Source organism: Misgurnus anguillicaudatus, chromosome 8 (genome assembly GCF_027580225.2).
Source record: "Misgurnus anguillicaudatus chromosome 8, ASM2758022v2, whole genome shotgun sequence".
In the NCBI taxonomy this organism is placed as follows: Eukaryota; Metazoa; Chordata; class Actinopteri; order Cypriniformes; family Cobitidae; genus Misgurnus; species Misgurnus anguillicaudatus.
The window spans coordinates 41,859,927-41,887,694 of NC_073344.2; the positions used below are offsets into that span (position 1 = coordinate 41,859,927).

Here is a 27,768-nt window from a genome sequence, read left to right on the forward strand (position 1 = left end):
TACGATCAAGTATGGTGGCACAAAATAAAATGTGGCGCTTTTAAAAGCGGGTTAAAAAGGGTAACTACTGTATAAAGTATGGCGGTTGGCAGACAATTCATCAGATTTTCATATTTTATCCAGGATTCTTCTTTCTTTTCAAAGTCACGCCATGATTTCTTACAAAGTCTCTTATGTTTAGAATAGAGCGACCAGTCAGAGCAGGATAGCACTTGTGGGAGTAGTTCGTCTCTCCTAAAAAATCTGCTCCCCTTCTCCCTCTCATAAAGACATAATAGTTACCCTTTTTAACCCGTTTTTAAATGCGCCAGGGCATACTTGGTTGTATAACTACTCGTTTTAAATAGGGAAAACGTTGATGTGTTTGGTCATTTCTAACTTCATCTCTATTCGATACCATTGAATGAACTGGTAGCACTTAGCTAAGCTCAAAGTGTCGCAGCGCGCCACAGCGCCTAAGTGCACGCACTAAGATGATAGAGGTAAGTATCAACTAACAAAGTTTAATACGACAAAACAATGGAGTATCCCTTTAAACACAGTTATGATGAATATCATGACTCATTTACTGAAAAAGCAGTTGTTGAAAAGAACAACAAAGGAACACAAGAAACATATCTAAACAGGCAGAGTGAAAACTAAACCAAATTAGAACTAAATGGAATGTAGAAACTGGTAGACAATATCAGATTTTCATATTTTAGCCAGGAGTCTTCTTTCTTTTCAAAGTCACGCCACGATTTCTTACAAAGTCTCTTATGTTTAGAATAGAGCGACCAGCCAGAGCAGGATCTTCTGCTTCCTTGCATTGCTGGCATTCAATCATAGTGGCCAGTTTGCCTTTTTTGATGTGTTCACCAAAATGTCTCATGACCGCGGCAACTTCCATGGGAGACCATTGGCGCTTTTTTGCACTTCGAGCACTTTCCAGAGGAACTAGAAAAAAAGACAAAGAAATGAATGAAAACAAACTCTACTTTTAAACTAGATGTTAAAGTTTAAAGACAAACTTGGTTAACTCGAACGTGAATGTTTAAAACTGTTTGACAGAAGTTTGAAAAAAGTTTAGTTAAGTAGTCTACCTGCCTGTTAACGCTTTAGTCTGAAGCTAGCATGATTTAGCATGATGTTAGCATAATGCTTACATGAAGCTGACATGATGTAAAGACCCAACCCCTGTGTCTCTACAATGTTCTGATGCACAGATATAAGGCTTTGTTTATTCCGTTGCTAGGGTACTGTATTTTGTTAGAAGGGAGTACATTTGCATCCACTAGTTATTTTACTCCAAGCAACAAGTAAAACGGTCCAACCACTGTGTCTCTACGCTGCCCCACATTTGGCGCTTGGCGGGTGTTAATTTAGGACCCTGTATGTAATTTTACGTGTATGTAAGAGCAACCGCACAAGCACAAGAGAAATATACAAAGTTATTAATAAGGATTTATCAGCCGCAGTTTAGATTCTGATGTGCGCTTACTGTGTTGTATACGGTAATTTAGTCACGTTGAGTTTAAAGTTTTGTTTCTACTTACTATACGTATTGTCATTTATGTGCATCATCTTTAGCACCCAGAATCTTTTGTGGGTCAAACATATATGTGTTTGGCTGCTATTTTTACACATTAATGTTTTTAAAACATTTCCCCACATGTAATGACGAGGAATGAAGCTGTTCAATCATAGCAGTGGGCGTTTACGTCCAGGTTTTCAGTGCGGCCCGCCCCTTCAAACGAAGCTTTTCTCCAGAGAGCCACTAATCCATGTTACAAAATAGCCTATTACTTATTGCTTTTGATGTTTATGAATGTAAAAACCACGCGAACATCAGTAGACATCAGACAACAGTATAAAACAATAAAATCGACAAATTAACCGCCCCTTTAATCTACTTTCTCTATGCCTATTTTAAACATTCGTCCTATCACTGATAACTAAATGAGACCCATTTTCTAGAATTTTAACATCGATAGTTTCAAAAAATTTTATCTAATTAACTCATTTTATATAATTGGCTAACCGAGTTGTAGGATAACAGTGTCCAGCAGAAAGATGAGAATTGTCACCATATTGCCTTTGGGTGGTGTAAATACTTTCTTTCGAGCATGCTTCAGTTATGCTTTCATGCTTAAAGGGACACTTCATTTGCATTAAGCTTTGTATCATTAGATACCCAGTCATGTTTTTAAATGGTCGTGCATCATTCCCTCAGTTTCCACTGAGACGGGTGAAATACAGATTTCAGTGTTGCACTTCCCTCTTTCAATGATGTAAAAATCATCATTTTGCGTCATTGAAAGAAGCAACTGCTGTATCTTTGTTGAGGGTGAAAGACTACAGACACTCATTCCTCATCATTTCAAGGTCGGGGCTATGAGTGGGACCCACTCACGCTAAAGACCTATGACCTATTACAGATCAGTGGGTGGGACTTACAAAAATATACAAATACAGACGAAAAACGATCAGCCGCCATCTTAATTCTAAGCTAAGCTAAACAGACATTGTGAAGCGAGCCAGACTTCATGTTACAATAATAGCGTAAGGTAATTGATATGATATGGAAGAGGGTCATTTCGCAAACGTGATGCTCTAATCCCCTGTTCATTGCACCTTTATGAGCGACAATACAGCAAAGAGCTCAGGCAGATGGAGGAACGGAAGCCCGAGGAGTAGGCCGGAGCCGTCGGCTGCGTAGAGGAGCCCGGGGAAGACGCGCAAACCCTCGGCCTCTGCTGCGTAGAGAAGCCCGGACTGACTAGAGCTTAAATGGACTAGTAGTGCCTGTTTGGGCGTGTTTATTTCACAGACGTGTTTCGGCTTACGAGTATGTGGAGTATGAGCTTGGACAGACTAGTAGTGCCTGTACTCTCGCTGTGTGCTTTCTGTACAACATTTCTGCATCAGATCAGGATACGGATGTTTATTTGGTGAATGTTTCCGGGCAAGAGAGCTACTTTGCGCATGTTTGCACGTGTTTATTTTAAAGACGTGTTTGGGCTTACGAGCACAAGCTCCAAGAGCTGAGGCAGCGCTTCTGTGGAGATATTGTGCGGTGGACGCGTTTGTGTGGAGGATGCAGGGATAAACGGACGTCTGACTTAAGTGAGTGTTTCCATTTTCTTTGTTATCCTAACATGGCATTTATGTACACAATAGCATATCTGAGCGGTGTTTTATATGTCTATATTGTGAAAGCAATGTTAACACAGATTAAAAACTAAAGTAAACAAGAGACAAAAAAAAATTGTAAAACTAAATAAAAAGGGTATGCATTTTAAATGTTTAAGTACTTGAAAAGACATTTGTACTGCGGATCTGAAACCGCACGTTACTGTTTGAATAAGACTTTGCTACACACCAGACCAGAGTGTTATTGTGTGTAACACAATGTAACATCACGTTTAAAAGTAAGTCATGATTGGTGTCTGTCAGACACAGTGGTGGTGGCTATTTTCTTTGTTTTACTAACGTGGCATTTATGTACACAATAGCATATCTGAGCGCTGTTCCGATTAATGGGAGTGGCTTGCAGGGCTGTGCATTGTGGGTTGTAGTTTTTCATACAAATGTGCTCTAAAGTCACATTCTGTCTTTTCTCCGTCAAATAGGCACAAAATTCTATATTTATGGTACATAAATACGAATACAAATATGACCCACTTCCAATAAAGATTAATGTTAGGGATGTCCCGATCAGGTTTTTTTGCCCTCGAGTCCGAGTCATTTGATTTTGAGTATCTGCCGATACGAGTCCCGATCCGATACTTCTATAATACATAAAAAAAGAATAAATAAGAGCGAAAAAACAGAACCAGGATGTTCCTTATGTCATGCCGCACGCATTGCTGTTTCTGTGTGGAGTCAAAAGAGTCTAAAACTCTGTGCCAGCACATAACTACAGATGTGTTAAATAATAATGAGAATATATATAGTATATGTACAGGGGTTAAATTGGTATTTGTTTTGTGGGGATGCTCTGTTGGGATGGAGGGTTCGAGGGGTAACATGTTTAATCCTGATGAAAGCAAAGCCACTGGTGTGTTTCAATGACATTTTGGACCTCTGATAGGATTTTATAAGTTTCAGTTTTAAAGCTGTGCCACATGTTGACCCAAACTTTAAAACCTGAACTTTAAATTATGCAAATCTATGAGTCTGACACCCTATATGCATTTGTTGCACATGTCATTATGCACAATTGATCAAACTTGGAAGGAAGTTATAAGAATCAACCTCCTTGACTAATTCTAGGCATAAGATAGGCTACCCAAAAAGACTCAATTAACAAGAAAAACAACATACTGATTCAGCAATATATCTTATAAATTAGCCATAGAGATTCCCTAAGCTGGTCAGCAGTTAGTTATAAAATACCTATAGTTAGGTCGTAATTAATCTGTATAATCAAAATACATTATTTTATTAAACTATACAATCAGTTGTATCCAGTTATCTAGTTAACATATTGTAATGAGATGAGTGACATGGCAATACATACTTTAATACTTTGTTTCTAGACTTCTATTAAGTTTTCTCGACGTGGGCACCATTCTTACCTCTCTCTCTATCTCTCATCTCTACAGTATCCTGCGCGAATGCGCGTTCTTGAGGTTCTGAGTGAGACGCGGAGCTGCGTCTGAGCACACAGTGACAAAAACGATCAACGTGTCGTTTACCTGAGCGGTAAAAATCCGGTTTTGTCGTGGGTTCCTTGGACGCACGAGTGTGAAGCCTATGAATGAAAGCACGTCAACAGGCTCGTTCGACTTCATGCGGCGCCGCAACAATCGACAGCCGGGTGACGTCAAACTACCGCGAGAGTGATCCGCGAAATCATACGGAGGGGTTTGCTTTTAAATCGCTCTCGCGGAACTTTGACGTCATCCGGCTGCCGGTTCTTCGGCGCTGCATGAAGTCGAACAAGCCTATTCTCTTCTCATCAGTTCACACGCACCAGCGCAGCGCGTACACTGGCGCGGAGCAGAGCGAGACCTTAATGGATTTTAAACCCTGCATATGTATCCGAGTCCTAATCGGGAGGTAACGTCCGATTCCGATCGAGTCTGAAACCACGTGATCGGGGCCGATTTCCGATCACGTGATCGGATCGGGACATCCCTAATTAATGTTTCTATTGATAAAATGCCCCTTTAAGTAACTTGGTGTTTAGTGACTTGGGTGTATGTGTAGGAGCATTTACCAGATTGTTTATTCGTTTTCTTTTTTCTGCTGGGCTCTTTGTCCTCAATTAGTTTTCTGCTGGGTTCTTTGCCCTTACCATCTGCATTTTCATGTTGTGCTAAAAAAACAAAACAATTGTCACTAGAAGCATTTATTTGTTGTAGGTAAGTTTCTCAAATAATGTGAAGTAGAAGATGCTCCTTAATGTGGTCAATCAACCAATGGACCCTTAAAATCATGAATTTAGTTTTTTAAAAGTGAAATACAGATTTGCAGCCTGGACTTGGTTTGCAGCCTGGTAGTTCACATATGGATGCATGCTATGTCCAGTGGTACTACATCTTATACCAAAAGACATGGAGCTGACAAGACTCCGGTCTTGAGTGGAAATTCAACCAACTCATCCAGTTTCTGGAAAATAAGGTTGAGAGCAGAGAGAGCACTGCAGCTGAGCAAACGAGGTAACTAACAAAGAGACATTCCACCAAATTTCAGGTAAAACTTTACATGAAAGGGTGTGCGCAAAATGGACATGACACCTTCATAATCATGACATGACACATCATGATTATGAAGGAGATTTTATGCATGTTTATGACAGCTGTCATAAACATGCATATGACTGGTAGGCTGAACTGTCTCGTGCAGTGAACTGTCATGCAAAGCCTTGAACGCACTTCTCACACTGTCACTCTGGCAATGTATTCCGAGTTAGTGTCAGAACAAACAACTGAAACTTTTCTCTTAGCCGTAAAGAGATCTGTAGCCAGGCAAGGACTGTGAAATTCAGATAATGCAAAGACATTTAAAAGAACAGACAAAGATCTAAAAGAGCTAAGGAAGTCACACAAAGGTTCAGAGCTTACAGAGTCCTTCACTGACAAGGGGATAATCTGGAAGTTTATCGTTTAAAGAGCTGCTTGGCGGGCCGGCTTCTGGGAGACACTTGTGAGGTCGGTGAAAACATGTTGAAGATGATCCTGGGGAGAAGTTCACTGAACTTCAAGGAGTTGACAATCACGCTTACAGAGTTGGAGGCCATGCTGATGATGTCGGTAGCGATGCATCAGTGCTCCAACCACTCAAACCTTCTCACTTTCAGATGGGGAAAAGACTTGCGTCCTTATTACCAAAGACTTTGCTTCCGCAATCTCATGCCACAAGTGTGAGCAGACAGGACATGAGATGGAGATTTTGCAGAAGCTGTCAACTAGTTTCTGGAACTGCTGACAAAAGGACTATCTGATGGACTTGGAGTCAGCTCACATGCTGAAAGTGGGAGATGCCATCTTAATCAGAGGGCAACACTTCCAGGCAGACTTGGAAGAAGGGCAGGATACCTGAACGGTTTCCTGGTAGAGATGGACTCATATGTTTCTGTACTGTTTGTACATTCACAGTGTGTTAAGGAGACCTGTTGCTGATCCTTTGATGATGCTGATGTACACTTCCCATTCCCATTAAAAGTTTGGGGTCAGTAAGAATTTTTTTTAAAGAAGAAAATAAATGATAGAAATCAATACTTTCATTTATCAAGGATGCATTAAATTGATAATAAGTGGCAGTAAAGACATTTGGAATGTTGAAAAATATTCTGTTTAAAAATAAATGCAGTTCTTTTGAACTTCATATTCATCAAGGAATCATGGAAAAAAATTATCAAATGCTGATAATCATGAATGTTTCTTGAGCATCAAATCATCATATTAGAATGATTTCTGAAGGATCATGCGATACTGAAGACAGGAGTAATGATGCTTAAAATTCAGCTTTGATCACAGGAATACATTACTTTTTAAAATTTCAAAATAAAATAACTGTTTTCAATTGTAATAATATATTTCACAATATTATGGTTTTACTGTATTTTTAATCAAATAAATGCAGCCTTGGTGAGTATAAGAGACTTCTAAAAACATAAAAAAATCTTACCGATCCGAATTGGTGATAAATAGTTGTTCACTGGGGGGGGGGGTATTATCGGCTTAATCGGGCTTAAATATTAATTATTTAATTATAAAAATTTTTTGTGTGCTTTAAAATAAGCTGAAAAGGAAAGTTCAAATATGGTTTAGGTTAAAACATTTACATTATTTACAGTAATTGAGAAATAAACAGTTGAAAGGGTAAGAACATTATTATTTTCTTACAAGTTAATTCATTGTAAATGATATGGTAGGAAGTGCTTTTATTTTGAAGTGGAAGAGCAAGCTGAGACTCCGTAGTTGCTGTCGTGTGCATTGAAAGTGGCAGCCATGCCAGTGTTCATTGTTACACTGCAATGTTTTAATGAGTAAATTTGTTAGATTGAAAAAGTGTCCTGGTCATCATTTAAAGCTTCTACTACTGTACTTTACATCCACATCACTTGAAATTTAGCTCACATGCCTTGCATTTATCCAAATTTTTGCTGTGACAAACTAAATTGAAACAAGTGAAGGAGGACTGAATAAATTGCTTTTAGGTTACGAAATAATGCACAATAAAATAAGATGACATGTTAGTAGACTCAGGATAAGGGCTAACCTTGTGATAATGGCGCAGACATGCCTGGAGGTTTACCGACAGGTTGCCTAGCAATCAGCAGCCCTCCAGAACCTGTAATCAAATGTAATATACTCTATTAAATACATACACACAAATAACAGAAGATGAGTAGAAGTATTAAAAAGAGATAGTTTGGTTAATTTGCAACGTTAAAATTATACAAAGAGAATGTTTACACTCCTGTGTCTCGTTTCTCCCAATAATAATGACAGAAACTTTTAAATCCAAGGGACTGAATTTTACTTGGCGCGTGCAGTCGGTCTGCTTTTGTCCAAACTCATTTACAATGCAGACTAAACCAGGAAACGTTCAAACATTTAATTGACATACTACGCCCTTCACCATCTTTGCATGTGACCTCATATCATCCCAGCTGTAAAATGCAAACCAACTGTGTGTGCAGTCTGATAGTCTGCTATCTGGGACCCAAGTGGATAAGGCCCTTACTGTTACCTTTTGTTAGATCACTTCTACCTCATGTCGGTAGGGGTTACCAACGAATTGGGATCACGCTAGGGAGACCAATTGCCTTTGTGTGAAACTAAAACGTATCAATGAATATTGGTGTGTGGGAGTTGCATTCCATGCCCCGCCTGCCACTGCGAGTATAAAGCGGAAGCGAGCGCACACACATATTGCTTTTTGCTCTGTAGCCGACCGGTTGTGTTGAGTGAATGAGCGTTTGGAATTCTCTTTCTACAAGCTGATCTTCTCAAGTCTCTGTGCCTGTCGCTTCACGCAATCTCATATTTCAAAAGATGGCCCTGCATGCCATGGTTCACCAGGCCATGGCGCTCTGTGACATGCAGGAGAAAGGTGCCGACCCAGGGGTGCTCCAAGTGCTGCGTATGATGACGGACCTTGCCCTCCGGACAACAAAAGTTCTGCATGTTCCCTGGGCAGGGCGATGTTCACTCTTGTCGTCCATGAGCGACATCATTGGCTCACCCTGGCAGATATGAGTGAGTTGGACAAGATTAAGTACAAATCCCGCACGCTAATTTTCATTGGCTCATTTTAGTTTCACTTGAAGGCAATTGGTCTCCCTAGCGTGATCCCAATTCGTTGGTAACTCCTACCAAGGTGACATCTCCGTTCCCTCACTCAAGGAACGAGCTACCATACATAACCAGAGACGTTTTCTTGTATTTCAGACACAAATTAACATCCCCTCGAATTGTGTCTAAAATACAAGAAAACAGTAAATGATTACACAGTTACTGACTTGACAGTGAAATAACAATTGGTTAGGGATAAATCATAGCAAAGAGTTACACTGTTAAGAGTTTAACCATCTGGTGACAATACAAGTGCCTGGAGCTTCAACAGGTTTTGTTGTTCTTTTCATCTCTGTAGAATCTATAATAAAAGTTTAACATTTGTCATGTGATTTTATGAAGCAAATTCAAGAAAATCAAACTGTAATTACCAGTCTGTGGATATGTGAGATTTCCTTCATCGACCTCACTCTCTGCATCGTCCTCACTCTCTGCACTCGATTCAGTCAAGTGTAGGTTATCTAAGAAAATAAATTATATTACCTAGATGAATGATGAGATTCAAGTGCTATAGATTGCCTACATATAATGCGTGTTCCATTTTGATAAAACACATTTCCTACCGTTCTATGTTTTACTTCAACAACATTAAATGGCATTTACCGCATGGGCAGGTATGAGATTCTGGCTGTATGATAACCTTAAGCAAAAATATCAAGGTTTCACAGGGTTGCGGTATTGCCATTGCAACACTAAAATGTGTCATTTTCAAATGTCCGTGTATACAAACAACACCTTTTTAACTGGACACAATACATTTCATTTTTAAGCAACATACAACATGTATGCCAGGTAAAAATAAAGCCTTTAAATTATAATATTCTTTATATTAAATGTAAACATCAAATCAATTATGTTACTTAACAATTTAATGAATTTTGTGTAAAAGCAGCTCATACCTTGGAAACAGAAATCACAGAAAATTTTAGTGGTTTTGAAACCTTGACTGTTTAAAACCTTAGTATAATGTGAAACCGGAAACCGGCCCATGCCTACCTTCAATTTCAATCTCCTCAAGTGTTTTGCCTTGAAGGCTTCTAAGAGTCCCTTTCTCCATGGCAAGCAGTAATTTTGAGATTTTGGCCAGCTGGGTAGTAGCCTCTGGAAGCCGATAATATTCACGATGAACGCGAATGTCATGCCCAAGGAAGTCAGCAACTTGGTCTAACTCGTGATCCTTGAGGTTCAAGATCTGTGACAAAGTTGCGACATGTTTGCGTAATAATGTCGATCTGAGGAGCTCAGGGTTTTCAGCCCCACATTCACTCGCATATAGCCTCAAACAGTCCTGTCCTCTGTAGGGAGTCAGACAGTGAGGTCTGGCAAACAGGAACAGGTTTTCTGCCAGAACACCACAGTCTTTTCTTTTCTCTATTAGGCGTGTTATTGCCTTTACCATGTCTGGTGAAAGTAACACCGCAACTTTCCGGCCTCTTTTACCCCTTAATTCAACGCGACTGAAGTGTTGACAAAGGTGAAGTTCAAATTGTGTCAGTCCAAAAGCGACATCCTTGTGCAGGGCACTTGTGTCTCTCTCCAGGAAGCCATTCAGCGTCATCTTTGAAACTTCTCCCCCTCTTCTCCTGTTAAAAAGTATTACATTTGCCATGGTGGCTTTACAAAGTTCACCATACGATTTTGGTGAACTGTGGTCTTCCAAGTCCTTCAATGCTTGTTCTGTAGTCTTCTCCAGATGTCTATGAAGACGCTGAACATCTTTCGTAAAAGGAAGAGTGGAAGGCTTGTTAAAGTGGCGCTCATTCAGCGTAGTTAAAGCTGTGTGGGAGATGAGTTCAGACCACTTTGTAGCATAAAGGGTTTTGAAACTCTGGGTTGACTTTATTAGGTTACTGTCTTGTGCCATCAGTGCTCTGCAATGTAAAATGTCACTGACTTTCTGCAGTGAGTGGCCCAACTTTAATGCAAGGCTTGGAGTACGGTAGCAGTGCTTTTCGTCATCGTACCCAGACACTTTCTTGACAGCTTTGATCACCACATCAAAATTTGCAGGTCTCACAGCATCTTCAAGGGTATGTATTGAGAATTCCTTGCGAAGCGTAAGCAGAAGTCTTCCACTTTCTCTGAGTGTCTGGCGAATATAGTCATATTTGGTGGGATCCTGTCCATGTTTATTAAAAAATGACTGGGCCAGCTGAAGAATAGAATAGTCACTTCGCACAGTAGCAGTTATCTCATCATCTTTCATGACAGCTAAAATCTTCCAAACACCTGGGGATATCTGCTGAGACAGAGCTGACTCATTCATAGAGGCCAAAGACAAGATCTTTTTTCTTCCAATCTCTGAATTGGCTTCTACTGGTTTTGAAGAACATTTTTTAACATGTCGCCACAGATCTCTTCGTAGATAAAATGCCTGGCAGTACATGCAGTGAATATAGTCTTTTGCATTGTAATTTGTCTTTGCTGTGCGTCTTAGTTTTAGGGATCCAACTCCACTTGCTAAGACCTCAGAGTTATGGATGTAGTTTCCCTTGTTGCGTAGCTTTATAAGCATTTTCTGGCGCTGTTTGGACTTCTTGGGAAGACTTAAAGCTTGAGCAACATCTGCATGAGTTTTCTCATGACGTTTTAGGTGACGTGTAAACTTTGTCTGTTGTTTTCCACAAATGTAGCAGTAAGTTTTATTTTTGAGAGAGGAGGATGTGTTTAAGACCTGTTCAGTCCCAGCATCAGCGCTATCATCAACAATTATGCCTTCAGCATTTCCTACTTTGGCAGTAACTCCTGATCCTTCAAGCTGACTTGATTCTGCAGCTTCAGAAACAGACTCTCTCTCTGCCTCTACAAAAGTTTCTTGGTGGTGTGTCTTTTTTGACGCAGACTTGCTGGTGGATGCCTCAAAATTCTGTAATTCTAAATCTCGACTGTGATCGATGTTTAAAGGCTCTGCTATGCTGTCCCATGAGCTGTTGGAATCAGCTGTGGAATCAGGCACATATTCCTCTTCTGATGATGCAACCTCACTTGAACTTTGTTCTTCACAGACCTGATAATGATTAAAATATACATTTATATTTTGTGTACTTGGAAAGCATTTCACTGAGAATAGTTCTACTAAAACACTTACCACTGGCAGAGGTTCAGTGATGTTTACCTTGTGCTTAACATAACACTTTTTGTGCCAGGACTCGTAGCAAACTAGACAGAGAAAATTAAGAATTAATAAAAGAAGACGGTTCATAATATCATGGTCAGTATTTAAAAAGTGAGTGCAGCTGTAAATGGCTCATCTTGAACATATGGCAGAGTTGCACATGAAGCCGTTTTTTAAAAGTGTTTCTGTGGCATCATGTTCAAAAGATATGGATGGATCTTCATTCCTAAAAAAAAAATTACCTTTACACCTCACCCCTGACCATTTCAGAGGTGAAAAGGGTCCTCCACATGTGACACATTTTTCTAAACTTGACATTTCTTCAGGGACGAGATCATGATCACAGTCCTGTTAACAAAAAAAAAAAAAAAAACAGTGTAATCAAAAGATAAGAATTTGATCCTAACTGACACTTGGGGGTGAAGAATATCAAAACCAATTAATTGTTTGTATTCTGTTCCTCTTTGAAAATAAAATATGATTCTTTTTATTACCCCTGTTATGAATGAAATTGTTGAAATTAACTTCTAAATCTAGATTTTGTTTTACTTTTCAATCTAGATTTTTAACCTCTCTCTCAACATTTTAAGGCTTAACTGAACCTTCTGTACTGCAGGTTTGTCACTGAAAAAAGGGAAATTTTACATGAATTAGAATTAGGAGACTTAGCCGGGGCGTTGTTAGATATAAAGCTTTACTAGGGCACAGGCCCCCCAATTTGTTTCTTCTACACAATGTCCTTTGCTTAACCCACTATTTCTACATGTATTTAAAAATATTCAAGTATCATGTTCATTATACTTAACATGAACATTGTTAACATGTTTGGAGGCATAAATGGCATAAAAGGTTTGGAAATATTGACAGCAGAGAACATATTTTCTTGCACATTTGCATTTTACATTATACAATGATAAGAATGATCAATAACTTTTTTTTACAAGAATATTTTTATAATAGCACTATTTTAAGAAGCCATTCATTTTATGACTGCTATACTTAAATAATCTCAGTCATAGTTACTGCCAACTGTGTCCTACAGCTAGTGAACTAAATATTAAATTCCATATCTTAAAATACAGAATAGTATAACACATACATGTGTTGATTTTTCTCAGCAACAATGCAAATCTATAGACTTGACAGAGGTTTCCTTAAGATTTTTCCTCTACTGTTTAAGACCTGACTGGGTGAGGTTTAAACTACTTTATACTCATCATCTCTCATTTCTGCTTCTCTTTCTCTGCTTTGCACAAAACAATTCTGATATCCATCTTCAGAAGGCAATAGTGATTGAGTCAAAATAAGATTACCATTATTATTTAGAAACGTACTTTAATTTTGTTATGTTTTCATAAGATACCTCAATCGCGTGGCGTCACCTGGACTTTTGTACGCAGCTGAACAGACAGAAGCGCACATCTAGGCATGTTTTTGTGTGTGCACGCGTCCATGCAATTAATATGAAAACAAAATGCTGCCAGACGTTGGACTTAAAAGATGACGGGGCATTATCTATATCAATTTCTGTTTCTATCAAAGTCGTGTTGCTGACCTTCAGTTCAAGCTGCAGGTGATTCAAGCAATGTCTGTGTGACTGCGGTGAAGCACAGGTGACGCTGGCGCAAAGTAGATCACGTGTTGACCGGTCAACGAATAAAATTAAAAGAACGTCATCGTATAAATATCCCCATCATGCACGATGCAACATTGTGGCATTTTTTGTATCGCAAAGTATCGTACTGAGAAGTATCGTTACATCCCTAATAGAAAGCATTGTATAGAACCATGAACCTTTGGTCATACCGATAGGAAAAGATTCTTCACACCACAACTGTGTGGGGCAATTTTTCAGGGGGTCACAATCATCACATTTCAAAAAGAGTGACAAAAAATATTATGATAGATCAAGCAAAAAAATCCATTGGAGAATGGAAAACCTTCAGAAGACTAAACTGGATTTACTCAGTCCTCCTAATGTCTTAACTTGTAAATTTGAGGATTACACAGGACCTGTCTTTCAATACGAATTATCATTCTCACGAGTTCATATGTCTACAGTAAAGTCATTGAAGAACAAAATTACCTCTGGTATGATGACTGCAAAGGAACTACATTTGTCCCCGTCAGCAGCCTGACACGGCATCTCTTCGGAAGTCTATAATGAAGGAACGAACACTTAATGAGAGTTTGTTTGTAATGCACAAAACTAACAGACCTGTTAATGTTAGAACCTTACATGGTGAGGATTACACAGGACCTGTGTGTATAATGAAGGAACGAACACTCAATGAGAGTTTGTTCTAATGCACAAAACTAACAGACCTGTTAATGTTAGAACCTTACATGGTGAGGATTACACAGGACCTGTGTGTATAATGAAGGGACAAACACTCAATGAGAGTTTGTTTGTAATGCACAAAACTAACAGACCTGTTAATGTTAGAACCTTACATGGTGAGGATTACACAGGACCTGTGTGTATAATGAAGGAACGAACACTCAATGAGAGTTTGTTCTAATGCACAAAACTAACAGACCTGTTCATGGATTAAAGTGAAAAAACTTCTTCTGACTGAAATTTTTTTCAGGCCACGTCATATTCCTTGTAAATAGGCGACACCAATAGCATTCTAAGGGGAGATGTTTTTTTGCCATTAATGCCATATTGAAGTCTACTGTGGGATTTATAGGGTTGCCAACTGTCACTATGAAATGCAGCAGCGGTGCGAGTATGTTTTTTTGTGAATAAACAGTGTTAACACATAATTCCAACATAGGATAGCTTTATTAATAGTTTGTTAATTTACAGCTTTACTTTTAACACAGTCCTTTAATTGAACCATTACCTTTAATATCTGTCTAAGACAAAACACTTGTGACTCCTGCACTAACAGTTAAAAACGTTATCCCGTCATGTTAATCTACTTGTGACAAACTAAAAAAATTTATTCTGTAAGATGTAGTTTGCAGGGCATTTCAGATTAAGGTGAAACCGCTAAATAACTCACTATATAAAAATAAATATGAATATCACAACCTTTAATGAATCTTAATTATTTATTAATTGTAAATCTTATTAATTTTGGCATTTACTTATACATTTTTTTTAAATCAAGGTTGGAACTGTTAACATTAGTTTATGCACCATGAACTAACATCAATTACTTTAATGACATAAACATGAATTAATAAATGCTTATATACTCTATATTTTTTATAGTTTGTTCATGTTATATAATGCATTTAATGTGAACAAATACAACTTTTTTAAAAGTGGTACAGAAATGTTTATATCATATTATTCAGTACACATAAACGAATAATCCAGGGTCTGTTCTGCTCACACAACAGCTTACAGTCACAGCTCTAATACAGTATGTATGAATATAAACCCTGAATGAGCAACTCGAATAAAACTCGTGTACAATTCACACAGAACGCCTGTAACCATAGTGACAGTTACATTAAATGACTGTACCCTTTATCAACAAATTATTATTTTACAATAGAGGCAGGGCTGAGGTGCTATTTTCGCAATGTTATGCACTTAAAACAACGCATTGTGCGCAACGTTCGTATATTACACAAGAACAAAATTCAAGCTCACTAAGGATAAACATTCAGTGATGAAATAATGATAATAAACAATAATTTATCTTAGTAAAGGTATAAATTGATTTAGTCAGTGAAAGATTAATTGTTTGATTAACATTAGTGACAGATATAAGCAAAAAAGGTAACTTACCCTTTTTTCTGCTGTTTACTTTCTCCTAAATCTTAAATGGTCGTGTTTGAGGATACTTGCAAAGACTGGATTTTTGACGCATAACCTTGTGTGTATTTAAGGCCAATAAAGCGGCAAAAATACTCACAAGCTCAAAGAGAAGCGAATGCGCGACTTGCTTATTCCCCTCATACAGAAACAGCGCGCACATTTAAGACTGTTGTTATTGTTTCAATTTAAAATCACTTGCTTTTAAATGCGGATACATGTACAAACGTCAAGATTTCCTGACCACGCGCACATGCAACTGCAAGAACTGACAGGTGACATCAAAGTACTGCGAGAGCATTTCGGAAGCAGTCTCGTCTAATGAGTTCTCGGTTCGCTCTCACGGGATTTTGATGTCATCTTTGCGCCACGTGAAGTTTACCCATGAGTTTAACAAACTCGTTGTATCAGCAAGTGGTTAGATCAGCGTAGCAGTAAAAAACGATCACGTACGAGACAAATCAATTACCCCAAAAATACAGGACCCTAGGCTTACTGTGCAAAGACACGTAAATTACCTCCCTGATAGCAATAGGCTCCGGAACGGATCTGCAACGGATCTGCTGTTTGAATTTCTTAGCCCACGAACTGAAAGCTTGTCAATCTTCCTCATTTCGCTAAGCCAAGTTAATCTCCATTGGTCTTATACACCTTTATCGATGTCCAAAACATCGGGTCCTTTCTGCATTACAAGTATGTCCATGCTAGCAGAAATAAAGTGACCTCAGTTTAACGTGAGATACAGCCAGAAAACCCGGAGTGGATCTAGTGTGTAGTGATTAGAACGGTTACAGTGGAGAGAGGAACGTGATTTGGCTCAACTCCAGGCTTTGATCACATTCCACTTAACAAGGTGAATACACGGCGTCTTTATGAAAAGATATTTTAATAATTTTGCCACTGACGGAAATCCGTCGTAGACTCGCTGCAATCGACGGAAATCCGTCGCTACGATGGAGAACTTTAATCCATGCCTGTTAATGTTTGAACCTTACATGGTGAGGATTACACAGGACCTTTGTGTATAATGAAGGAACGAACACTCAATGAGAGTTTGTTTCTAATGCACAAAACTAACAGACCCGTTAGTGTTTGAACCTTACATGGTGAGGATTACACAGGACCTGTGTGTATAATGAAGGAACGAACACTCAATGAGAGTTTGTTCTAATGCACAAAACTAACAGACCTGTTAATGTTAGAACCTTACATGGTTAGGATTACACAGGACCTGTGTCTTTTAATACTACATATGAACTCATGAGAATGATATTATGTCTACAGTAAACTCATTGAAGATCAAAATTACCTCTTGTATTACTGCAAAGGAACTGCATTTGTCCCCGTCAGCAGCCTGACACGGCATCTCTTCGGAAGTCTATAATGAAGGAACGAACACTCAATGAGAGTTTGTTTCTAATGCACAAAACTAACAGACCTGTTAATGTTAGAACCTTACATGGTGAGGATTACACAGGACCTGTGTGTATAATGAAGGGACGAACACTCAATGAGAGTTTGTTTGTAATGCACAAAACTAACAGACCTGTTAATGTTAGAACCTTACATGGTGAGGATTACACAGGACCTGTGTGTATAATGAAGGGACGAACACTCAATGAGAGTTTGTTTGTAATGCACAAAACTAACAGACCTGTTAGTGTTTGAACCTTACATGGTGAGGATTACACAGGACCTGTGTCTTAATACTACATATGAACTCATGAGAATGATATCATGTCTACAGTAAAGTCATTGAAGATCAAAATTACCTCTTGTATTACTGCAAAGGAACTGCATTTGTCCCCGTCAGCAGCCTGACACGGCATCTCTTCGGAAGTCTATAATGAAGGGACGAACACTCAATGAGAGTTTGTTTGTAATGCACAAAACTAACAGACCTGTTAATGTTAGAACCTTACATGGTGAGGATTACACAGGACCTGTGTGTATAATGAAGGGACGAACACTCAATGACAGTTTGTTTGTAATGCACAAAACTAACAGACCTGTTAGTGTTTGAACCTTACATGGTGAGGATTACACAGGACCTGTGTCTTAATACTACATATGAACTCATGAGAATGATATCATGTCTACAGTAAAGTCATTGAAGATCAAAATTACCTCTTGTATTACTGCAAAGGAACTGCATTTGTCCCCGTCAGCAGCCTGACACGGCATCTCTTCGGAAGTCTATAATGAAGGGACGAACACTCAATGAGAGTTTGTTTGTAATGCACAAAACTAACAGACCTGTTAATGTTAGAACCTTACATGGTGAGGATTACACAGGACCTGTGTGTATAATGAAGGGACGAACACTCAATGAGAGTTTGTTTGTAATGCACAAAACTAACAGACCCGTTAGTGTTTGAACCTTACATGGTGAGGATTACACAGGACCTTTGTGTATAATGAAGGGACGAACACTCAATGACAGTTTGTTTGTAATGCACAAAACTAACAGACCTGTTAGTGTTTGAACCTTACATGGTGAGGATTACACAGGACCTGTGTCTTAATACTACATATGAACTCATGAGAATGATATCATGTCTACAGTAAAGTCATTGAAGATCAAAATTACCTCTTGTATTACTGCAAAGGAACTGCATTTGTCCCCGTCAGCAGCCTGACACGGCATCTCTTTGGAAGTCTATAATGAAGGAACGAACACTCAATGAGAGTTTGTTTGTAATGCACAAAACTAACAGACCTGTTAATGTTTGAACCTTACATGGTGAGGATTACACAGGACCTTTGTGTATAATGAAGGAACGAACACTCAATGAGAGTTTGTTTGTAATGCACAAAACTAACAGACCTGTTAATGTTAGAACCTTACATGGTGAGGATTACACAGGACCTGTGTGTATAATGAAGGAACGAACACTCAATGAGAGTTTGTTTCTAATGCACAAAACTAACAGACCTGTTAATGTTTGAACCTTACATGGTGAGGATTACACAGGACCTTTGTGTATAATGAAGGAACGAACACTCAATGAGAGTTTGTTTGTAATGCACAAAACTAACAGACCTGTTAATGTTAGAACCTTACATGGTGAGGATTACACAGGACCTGTGTGTATAATGAAGGGACGAACACTCAATGAGAGTTTGTTTGTAATGCACAAAACTAACAGACCTGTTAATGGTTGAACCTTACATGGTGAGGATTACACAGGACCTGTGTGTATAATGAAGGGACGAACACTCAATGAGAGTTTGTTCTAATGCACAAAACTAACAGACCTGTTAATGTTAGAACCTTACATGGTGAGGATTACACAGGACCTTTGTGTATAATGAAGGGACGAACACTCAATGAGAGTTTGTTTGTAATGCACAAAACTAACAGACCTGTTAATGGTTGAACCTTACATGGTGAGGATTACACAGGACCTGTGTGTATAATGAAGGGACGAACACTCAATGAGAGTTTGTTCTAATGCACAAAACTAACAGACCTGTTAATGTTAGAACCTTACATGGTGAGGATTACACAGGACCTGTGTGTATAATGAAGGGACGAACACTCAATGAGAGTTTGTTCTAATGCACAAAACTAACAGACCTGTTAATGTTAGAACCTTACATGGTTAGGATTACACAGGACCTGTGTCTTAATACTACATATGAACTCATGAGAATGATATTATGTCTACAGTAAAGTCATTGAAGATCAAAATTACCTCTTGTATTACTGCAAAGGAACTGCATTTGTCCCCGTCAGCAGCCTGACACGGCATCTCTTCGGAAGTCTATAATGAAGGGACGAACACTCAATGAGAGTTTGTTTGTAATGCACAAAACTAACAGACCTGTTAATGTTAGAACCTTACATGGTGAGGATTACACAGGACCTGTGTGTATAATGAAGGGACGAACACTCAATGACAGTTTGTTTGTAATGCACAAAACTAACAGACCTGTTAGTGTTTGAACCTTACATGGTGAGGATTACACAGGACCTGTGTCTTAATACTACATATGAACTCATGAGAATGATATCATGTCTACAGTAAAGTCATTGAAGATCAAAATTACCTCTTGTATTACTGCAAAGGAACTGCATTTGTCCCCGTCAGCAGCCTGACACGGCATCTCTTCGGAAGTCTATAATGAAGGGACGAACACTCAATGAGAGTTTGTTTGTAATGCACAAAACTAACAGACCTGTTAATGTTAGAACCTTACATGGTGAGGATTACACAGGACCTGTGTGTATAATGAAGGGACGAACACTCAATGAGAGTTTGTTTGTAATGCACAAAACTAACAGACCCGTTAGTGTTTGAACCTTACATGGTGAGGATTACACAGGACCTTTGTGTATAATGAAGGGACGAACACTCAATGACAGTTTGTTTGTAATGCACAAAACTAACAGACCTGTTAGTGTTTGAACCTTACATGGTGAGGATTACACAGGACCTGTGTCTTAATACTACATATGAACTCATGAGAATGATATCATGTCTACAGTAAAGTCATTGAAGATCAAAATTACCTCTTGTATTACTGCAAAGGAACTGCATTTGTCCCCGTCAGCAGCCTGACACGGCATCTCTTTGGAAGTCTATAATGAAGGAACGAACACTCAATGAGAGTTTGTTTGTAATGCACAAAACTAACAGACCTGTTAATGTTTGAACCTTACATGGTGAGGATTACACAGGACCTTTGTGTATAATGAAGGAACGAACACTCAATGAGAGTTTGTTTGTAATGCACAAAACTAACAGACCTGTTAATGTTTGAACCTTACATGGTGAGGATTACACAGGACCTTTGTGTATAATGAAGGAACGAACACTCAATGAGAGTTTGTTTGTAATGCACAAAACTAACAGACCTGTTAATGTTAGAACCTTACATGGTGAGGATTACACAGGACCTGTGTGTATAATGAAGGGACGAACACTCAATGAGAGTTTGTTTGTAATGCACAAAACTAACAGACCTGTTAATGGTTGAACCTTACATGGTGAGGATTACACAGGACCTGTGTGTATAATGAAGGGACGAACACTCAATGAGAGTTTGTTCTAATGCACAAAACTAACAGACCTGTTAATGTTAGAACCTTACATGGTGAGGATTACACAGGACCTTTGTGTATAATGAAGGGACGAACACTCAATGAGAGTTTGTTTGTAATGCACAAAACTAACAGACCTGTTAATGGTTGAACCTTACATGGTGAGGATTACACAGGACCTGTGTGTATAATGAAGGGACGAACACTCAATGAGAGTTTGTTCTAATGCACAAAACTAACAGACCTGTTAATGTTAGAACCTTACATGGTGAGGATTACACAGGACCTGTGTGTATAATGAAGGGACGAACACTCAATGAGAGTTTATTCTAATGCACAAAACTAACAGACCTGTTAATGTTAGAACCTTACATGGTTAGGATTACACAGGACCTGTGTCTTAATACTACATATGAACTCATGAGAATGATATTATGTCTACAGTAAAGTCATTGAAGATCAAAATTACCTCTTGTATTACTGCAAAGGAACTGCATTTGTCCCCGTCAGCAGCCTGACACGGCATATCTTTGGAAGTCTATAATGAAGGAACGAACACTCAATGAGAGTTTGTTTGTAATGCACAAAACTAACAGACCTGTTAATGTTTGAACCTTACATGGTGAGGATTACACAGGACCTGTGTGTATAATGAAGGGACGAACACTCAATGAGAGTTTATTCTAATGCACAAAACTAACAGACCTGTTAATGTTAGAACCTTACATGGTGAGGATTACACAGGACCTGTGTGTATAATGAAGGGACGAACACTCAATGAGAGTTTATTCTAATGCACAAAACTAACAGACCTGTTAATGTTAGAACCTTACATGGTGAGGATTACACAGGACCTTTGTGTATAATGAAGGGACGAACACTCAATGAGAGTTTGTTTGTAATGCACAAAACTAACAGACCTGTTAATGTTAGAACCTTACATGGTGAGGATTACACAGGACCTGTGTGTATAATGAAGGAACGAACACTCAATGAGAGTTTATTCTAATGCACAAAACTAACAGACCTGTTAATGTTAGAACCTTACATGGTGAGGATTACACAGGACCTTTGTGTATAATGAAGGGACGAACACTCAATGAGAGTTTGTTTGTAATGCACAAAACTAACAGACCTGTTAATGTTAGAACCTTACATGGTGAGGATTACACAGGACCTGTGTGTCTTAATACTACATATGAACTCATGAGAATGATATTATGTCTACAGTAAAGTCATTGAAGATCAAAATTACCTCTTGTATTACTGCAAAGGAACTGCATTTGTCCCCGTCAGCAGCCTGACACGGCATCTCTTCGGAAGTCTATAATGAAGGAACGAACACTCAATGAGAGTTTGTTTGTAATGCACAAAACTAACAGACCTGTTAATGTTTGAACCTTACATGGTGAGGATTACACAGGACCTTTGTGTTTAGACACGTCAAGATATATCTCATATTAGTTTATATTGATAAATAAGGTCAACAGAAATCGGTTTACTTGTCATAATTTCTAACATTTTGAATAGGACTGAACAAGTTGAAATAGTCAAGTCTGATTAAGTCTCATCTTGCAAAATCTTCTCTCTTAAATGAGTCATAAAATGCTATTTTAGTAGAAATTAAAAAGATTCTTTAGGATCTAAATGAAAGGTACTAATTTTACATTGTCAAAAACAGCTCTGTTTTCAGTAGCTGTTTCAGTGCAAACATTCTTTAAAGGTCACGTTCTTTCTGATCCTATTTTTTAAACCCTAGTTAGTGTGTAATGTTGCTATATTAGCATAAATACCTGTACAACAATAAAGCTCATATATTAAGATAAAGAAAACAATATATTTTCTTTAACAGAATTTGCCTTTCAAAGCCTACAGCGAACGGCCGGTTTGGACTACAGTCCTCTAGTTCCTGCTTTAATGACGTCAGTACAACAGTTTTTTGACTAAACTCCTCCCACAGGAATACGTCAGTTGCCAACTAAGCTATTGGCAAGCTAAGCTAAAGGCAAGCTAAGCTGCCATTGAATCACAACACACTAAACAAACTACACAATCAGAGCTCGATATGCATTTCTGAAGGAGGGACTTCATAGAACATGGAAGATATCAAACCCGTTTTTAAGACAGTGAAAACAGCAATATACAGCTAAGCAAATTATGGAAAAAATACAGTGTTTTTTAAGCGTGAAACATGACCACATGCTATATTGCGCACTGTAAAAACAAAGCTTCAAAAACAGAAATAATGGGACCTTTAAATGATAATGAGCTTTGTTGACCCCACCCCCTCTGTTCTGTGGGACGTTTTGACCATGGATATGTATAAAGGCTGGATGTGTTACGGCGGAGTCTCTAACGTCATCGCCGGGTGGCCTTACCTCATAAGTTAGTTCATTGACAGATTGATGTTACAGCTAATAACCATAAAACGTTGTACATTAAAAACATGCTGTAAAGTGTAAACATTAGTCGCATTATCGTGAAGCGTGCAAGCGATTTGGAAAGATTAATATAAAGGTTAATATTATGTTACACACACTTCTTCTGGAGGTGCAGCAGGAACACATCTGCCCAGTTTATCAACAATAGTGGACTATGATTAGCTCGGGCTCGCTCAGATCGGGTCTGTGTTGAAACGCTGCTGTCAATTATCAATCGTGAGAGGGGCATCCAATATAGTGACATCACTAGGTCGAACGGCTCAAATTTGACTGGGAAAAACATATGATACAAATCCATCCAGAGGATTGGTTTTAATCTTATATGATGGTTGTGTACAGGCACTGCCAAAACACATTTCAGTACCATAAGTAAATAGAGTACCATTATATGACCCCTTTAAGCACTCTATATACTGCTATTTCTACTTTAGATAACTTTAAATAACTACCTTGCTTCTCCACGGCCAGTCCGAATCACCATAATCATAAGTGATTTCCTCCCCTGCACCAATATCTTTGAGTGCAAATAAACACAGATGTGGTCTTCCATTCACTCTTATAACTTTCATTTTGGTGTTGGGGTTCACTTCGTCATCATTCACCAGTCTCCCTAGTGATCCATCCTCTTTGGCAGCATCAACACTAAAATATCAAGTATACAATAAAAAATGATACCTTGTACTGTAAGGGAACGGATTGGACATATTGAAATGTTAGCAAGTGGGAAGAATATCCCTCCAACAATTTAAAATATTAATTGAACAATAAAAATGTCAATGAGTACGTTTACATGCACAGCATAAGCAGATAACTATCAAAAATCTGCTTATTACAGAAAACTGTTTTCATGCAAATCAATAAGCCGGCTATGCAGACAACTGTGTTTACATGGGACTTGAAGAATTATCAGTGTTCTCGCAGGCAGTGACGTCATCACCTATAGTACATAATAGTCGTTCAAAAAGTCAACGACATATCTGTCTTAAGCTGTACTGTTATATCTCTTCTCGTGTGTGCAGAACCTTTAAATCTAACATGAGCTTCTATTTTAACAGTTTCTCTGCCAACTGCTTTAGTCAAGCGGAGACTTTTATGCGTTACTTTGCGCTTCCGCGAGTGACTTTTATCTTTCATATGCGGAGACATGCGCACATGGACAAAACCGTGAGAAAGCCGGTTAAGGTGTTTACATACCACGCGAAATCGGCGTAATGAGCCAAAAACTACCTGTGCCGATCGGTTTTTGCTTACGCTGTTTATGGGCTTTCCCTGACTAAAGAAAAATGATTTACGCGTTTACATGACCCCACGTGTTATCAGTTTATTAAGCACAATCGGCGTAAGACTGCATGTAAACGCACTCACTATTTGGCTGGCACTGTTTTTCGTGACTGAAACTACTTCAACTTATTATGAGGTAGCAGAGTTTGCATCTCTGTGTTTAAATACACATTTGAAAAAAAATACACCATAAAACAGTTACATACCATAACTGTTGTCCGTTGAACTGGAAATGAAACATAAAAACTTTAAGTGTGTCAGGGTACATTTTCTCTCTGTTCTGTTGTTCCTTTTTAGTAATGACTTCCCCTCGGTACTCAATGAGAAAATCGCTTTTTTCAAAGGGCCGGCAGCTGAACACACCCCGACCTAAAGACACACATGATAACCAAAGGAGAGTAATAAACTTAAAACAATGCAGAGCTGTCAAATAGTAGCAATTGAAATTATTAACTTTTTTGATCAGTTAATTAATTTAATTAGATTTTTTTGTGGTTATTTAAAAAAAGAGTGGTGGAATGGCTTCTTTACTACCAAATTATTTCTATGGATTAATCCATGAACATTTTCTATTATAATTAAGATAGGGCTAGGCGATAACACAATAACTGTAGTCACTGTATAATATCCTGATAAAACGAAATCAAGATTTTGATACATGCTTGATAATGTTTATGTGTCAAAAGTGGAGTTTAAAAGAGTAGTTCAAAACCATATCACCCAGACCCCTAAATTAAACTATCTAGCTAGATATACATTTAATTATCCTCCCTAAAAAAAATGTATGGTCCAACATAGCTTCTATTTTGAGCAGCTGTTTTGGGATCAATAAGATGACCAATGTTCCTAAATTACATTATTTACACTGGCAACTCACCTTTAAATGAATCAATATATTTAACCTTAAATCCTTCCTTATCTTTACCCAAGGAGCAATAATAACAAGCATCCTGCTTTGCATTTCGCTTCGCTCTCTGTGGCCTTGTTGCTGCCATGTCCTGCAAAGATCGAGATGTTAGTGACTTGAGCAAAACCACATTACTGTATACAATTTGACAGACAGATAAAACATATGTCTACTGGGGAGAGAAAAAAGATAATGAATTTAACAAATTATTTCTATATTTATCTATGTATAATCTATGGTAGTTATTTCGTTAATGACCTAATGTTATTGTACATGCTGTATGAATTAAGTCAACAGTATCACGTCTCTCACTTTCTATGTACAGCAGTCTTACGTTTATGCAGTAACAGAGTAATATAACACGTTACTAACTATATTTTGGTAATATTATTAGTTACTGAGTCTGGTAACGCATTACAATCTGAGCGGCCCCACAGGCGGAGGTTCGAAAAATAACAGAAAGGTGATAAAAACATCATCAAAGTAGTCCATGAGACATCAGTGAGTCAGTTAGAATGTGTTGTTGAAGCATCGAAAATACATTTTGGTCCAAAAATTACGACTTTATTCAGCATTGTCTTCTCTTCCGGATCTGTTGTGAACCGCGTGGACAAGACTAAAGTCACATGACTGCAGTGATGTGGGTGATGTGTTAAAGAAGACTGTAAACGAAGCTCGGGCACACACAAAAAAAACAGCTTGGGTGCATCAGATAACGCAGCTGACATGTTATCTGGTGCGCCCCAGAGAAGACAATGCTGAATAAAGTCATAATTTTGTTATTTTAGGACCAAAATGTATTTTCTGTGCTTTAACACATTCTAACTGACCAACTGATGTCACATGGACTACTTTGATGATGTTTTTATTACCTTCCTAGACATGGACAGTAAACCGTACCATAGATTTTCAATGGAGGGTCAAAAAGCTCTCAAACTAAATCTAAAACCTCTTAAACTGTGTTATGAAGATGAACAGAGATCTTGCGAGTTGAGTCATTAATGATATTGTTTTCATTTTTAGGTGAACTATTCTTTTAAAGGTGCAGTGTGTAAATTTTAGTACATCTAGTGGTAAGGTTGCAAATTTCAACCAACGTTTCAGTCCACCGTTCACCGAAATGCATAGAGAAGCTACGGTAGCCGCCACCGGACAACCATGTCATCGTTAGAGACAACTTAGTAAAAAAAAAAGTTTGTCCGTAAAGGGCTTCTGTAGAAACAAAATGGCGACTTCCATGTAAGGGGACCCTCTGTGTATGTAGATAAAAATGTCTCATTCTAAGGTAATAAAACCATAACAGTTCATTATGAAAGGTCTTTAAACACCACTGATAATATAGTTATGTATTTTATATTGCATTTCTGTCAAGAGATTGTTATAAAAGTTACACACTGCACCTTTAAGTCTTTTTACTTTGTAACCCAGGTGCTAAAAATGAGGCATAAAAAAGAGAGTTTGTGTCATGTCGTATAAGGGTTTTGGTGGTAAATTATTTTATATCAATACATTATTGTAATTCATCGTAACCACTACTTCCAGATGCAATATAGACCTCATCAGACTTCAATGTTGCCCCATCCCCCACAAACAATATACGAGTGAGGGACTACAGTTAATTGAGGCCTATTTGCCATTACAAAATATTGCCTAAATGTTTAAAAAAAGTGGAAGTAACTAAAAAAATCGTATTTCTAAGGATTAGTATCCAGGATAATTGGTGCCAGTGAAAGAATATCACACGCTGATGATTTTTAAGCCGCACAAAAGTTTGGAATATTAAACGTGATGTCATGTGGCTATCGCTCACGTGGGCAGATAGCTAACGTTAACGCATGTACGTCTCGATATTTATGCTAGCACTAAGAACGGCACAAAACAAATAAAACATCTCGTACAAAGAGTACCTTTTATGCTTGATAGAGGGTTGATTTCCCAAAGATTTGATGTCTCAAAGACCCTTGAATGCATGTACAGCGGACTAGCATGGTGGCTTGGTGGCAACACTGACGAACATGCGTGCTAATAACAACGAGCTAAGCTGTCGCAAATTTGATGCTTCAGTGTATTCAAACGTCATCAAGTAACATATACCATTTTGCTAAATTACCTATTACATGACAATATTTATATAAATGCTATGTGTCGAGGGTTTTTATGGGTCTTACCGTATCCTCCACACCGGCAGCAGGATGAAGCGTGTTCAATTAACAGTAGACGAGCTCTCTGTCGCACCTGAATTTACAGGACTGTACCAAGTTGATGGAAGAGGAGGGGGTATGAGAAAATGGTATGAGCGAATTCCTTTTTTAGAAGGGCAGTGTAAGAATTATCAGGACCTTCCGGCAGACAACCAATCAGAGGCTCAGAATAATACACACAGTATTAATATTCATGTGGTCCTGCTATTACT

At 38.3% G+C, this 27,768-nt stretch overlaps 1 protein-coding gene across 4 annotated transcripts; it reads right to left on the reverse strand.

Moving 5' to 3' along the window:
• Positions 1–579: 579 nt before the first annotated feature.
• On the reverse strand, positions 580–27,768 carry LOC141365918 (uncharacterized). Of its 4 annotated transcripts, XR_012370877.1 has the most exons (15): positions 27,524–27,768; positions 25,326–25,446; positions 24,655–24,817; positions 23,617–23,809; positions 21,982–22,050; positions 16,989–17,057; positions 13,991–14,062; positions 12,147–12,252; positions 11,878–11,948; positions 9,786–11,796; positions 9,161–9,250; positions 7,711–7,782; positions 5,451–5,595; positions 5,204–5,302; positions 921–936 (listed from the first exon to the last, which is right to left on the reverse strand). XR_012370877.1 is itself a non-coding variant. In XM_073870932.1 (14 exons), the coding sequence occupies exons 2-14, from the start codon at positions 25,441–25,443 to the stop codon at positions 701–703; spliced, it is 3,369 nt and encodes a 1,122-aa protein (XP_073727033.1). In that variant the 5' UTR covers positions 25,444–25,446; positions 27,524–27,766; the 3' UTR covers positions 580–700. The 4 variants fall into 4 exon arrangements, 3 of the variants coding, with proteins under 3 accessions (XP_073727033.1, XP_073727034.1, XP_073727035.1); XM_073870932.1 differs by lacking the exon at positions 5,451–5,595 and having other exon boundaries at positions 580–936; positions 27,524–27,766; XM_073870933.1 differs by lacking the exons at positions 5,451–5,595; positions 13,991–14,062 and having other exon boundaries at positions 580–936; positions 27,524–27,767.

Bases quoted from the DNA above. Each gene is read 5' to 3' on its own strand.
- LOC141365918 (XM_073870932.1), bottom strand. From the start codon at position 25,443: ATGGCAGCAACAAGGCCACAGAGAGCGAAGCGAAATGCAAAGCAGGAT. The intron at 23,810-24,654 runs GTATGTAACTGT...TTGATATTTTAG, and splicing joins TTCAACGGACAACAGTTATG to TGTTGATGCTGCCAAAGAGG. The intron at 22,051-23,616 runs GTAGTTATTTAA...CCTTCATTATAG, and splicing joins ACTGGCCGTGGAGAAGCAAG to ACTTCCGAAGAGATGCCGTG.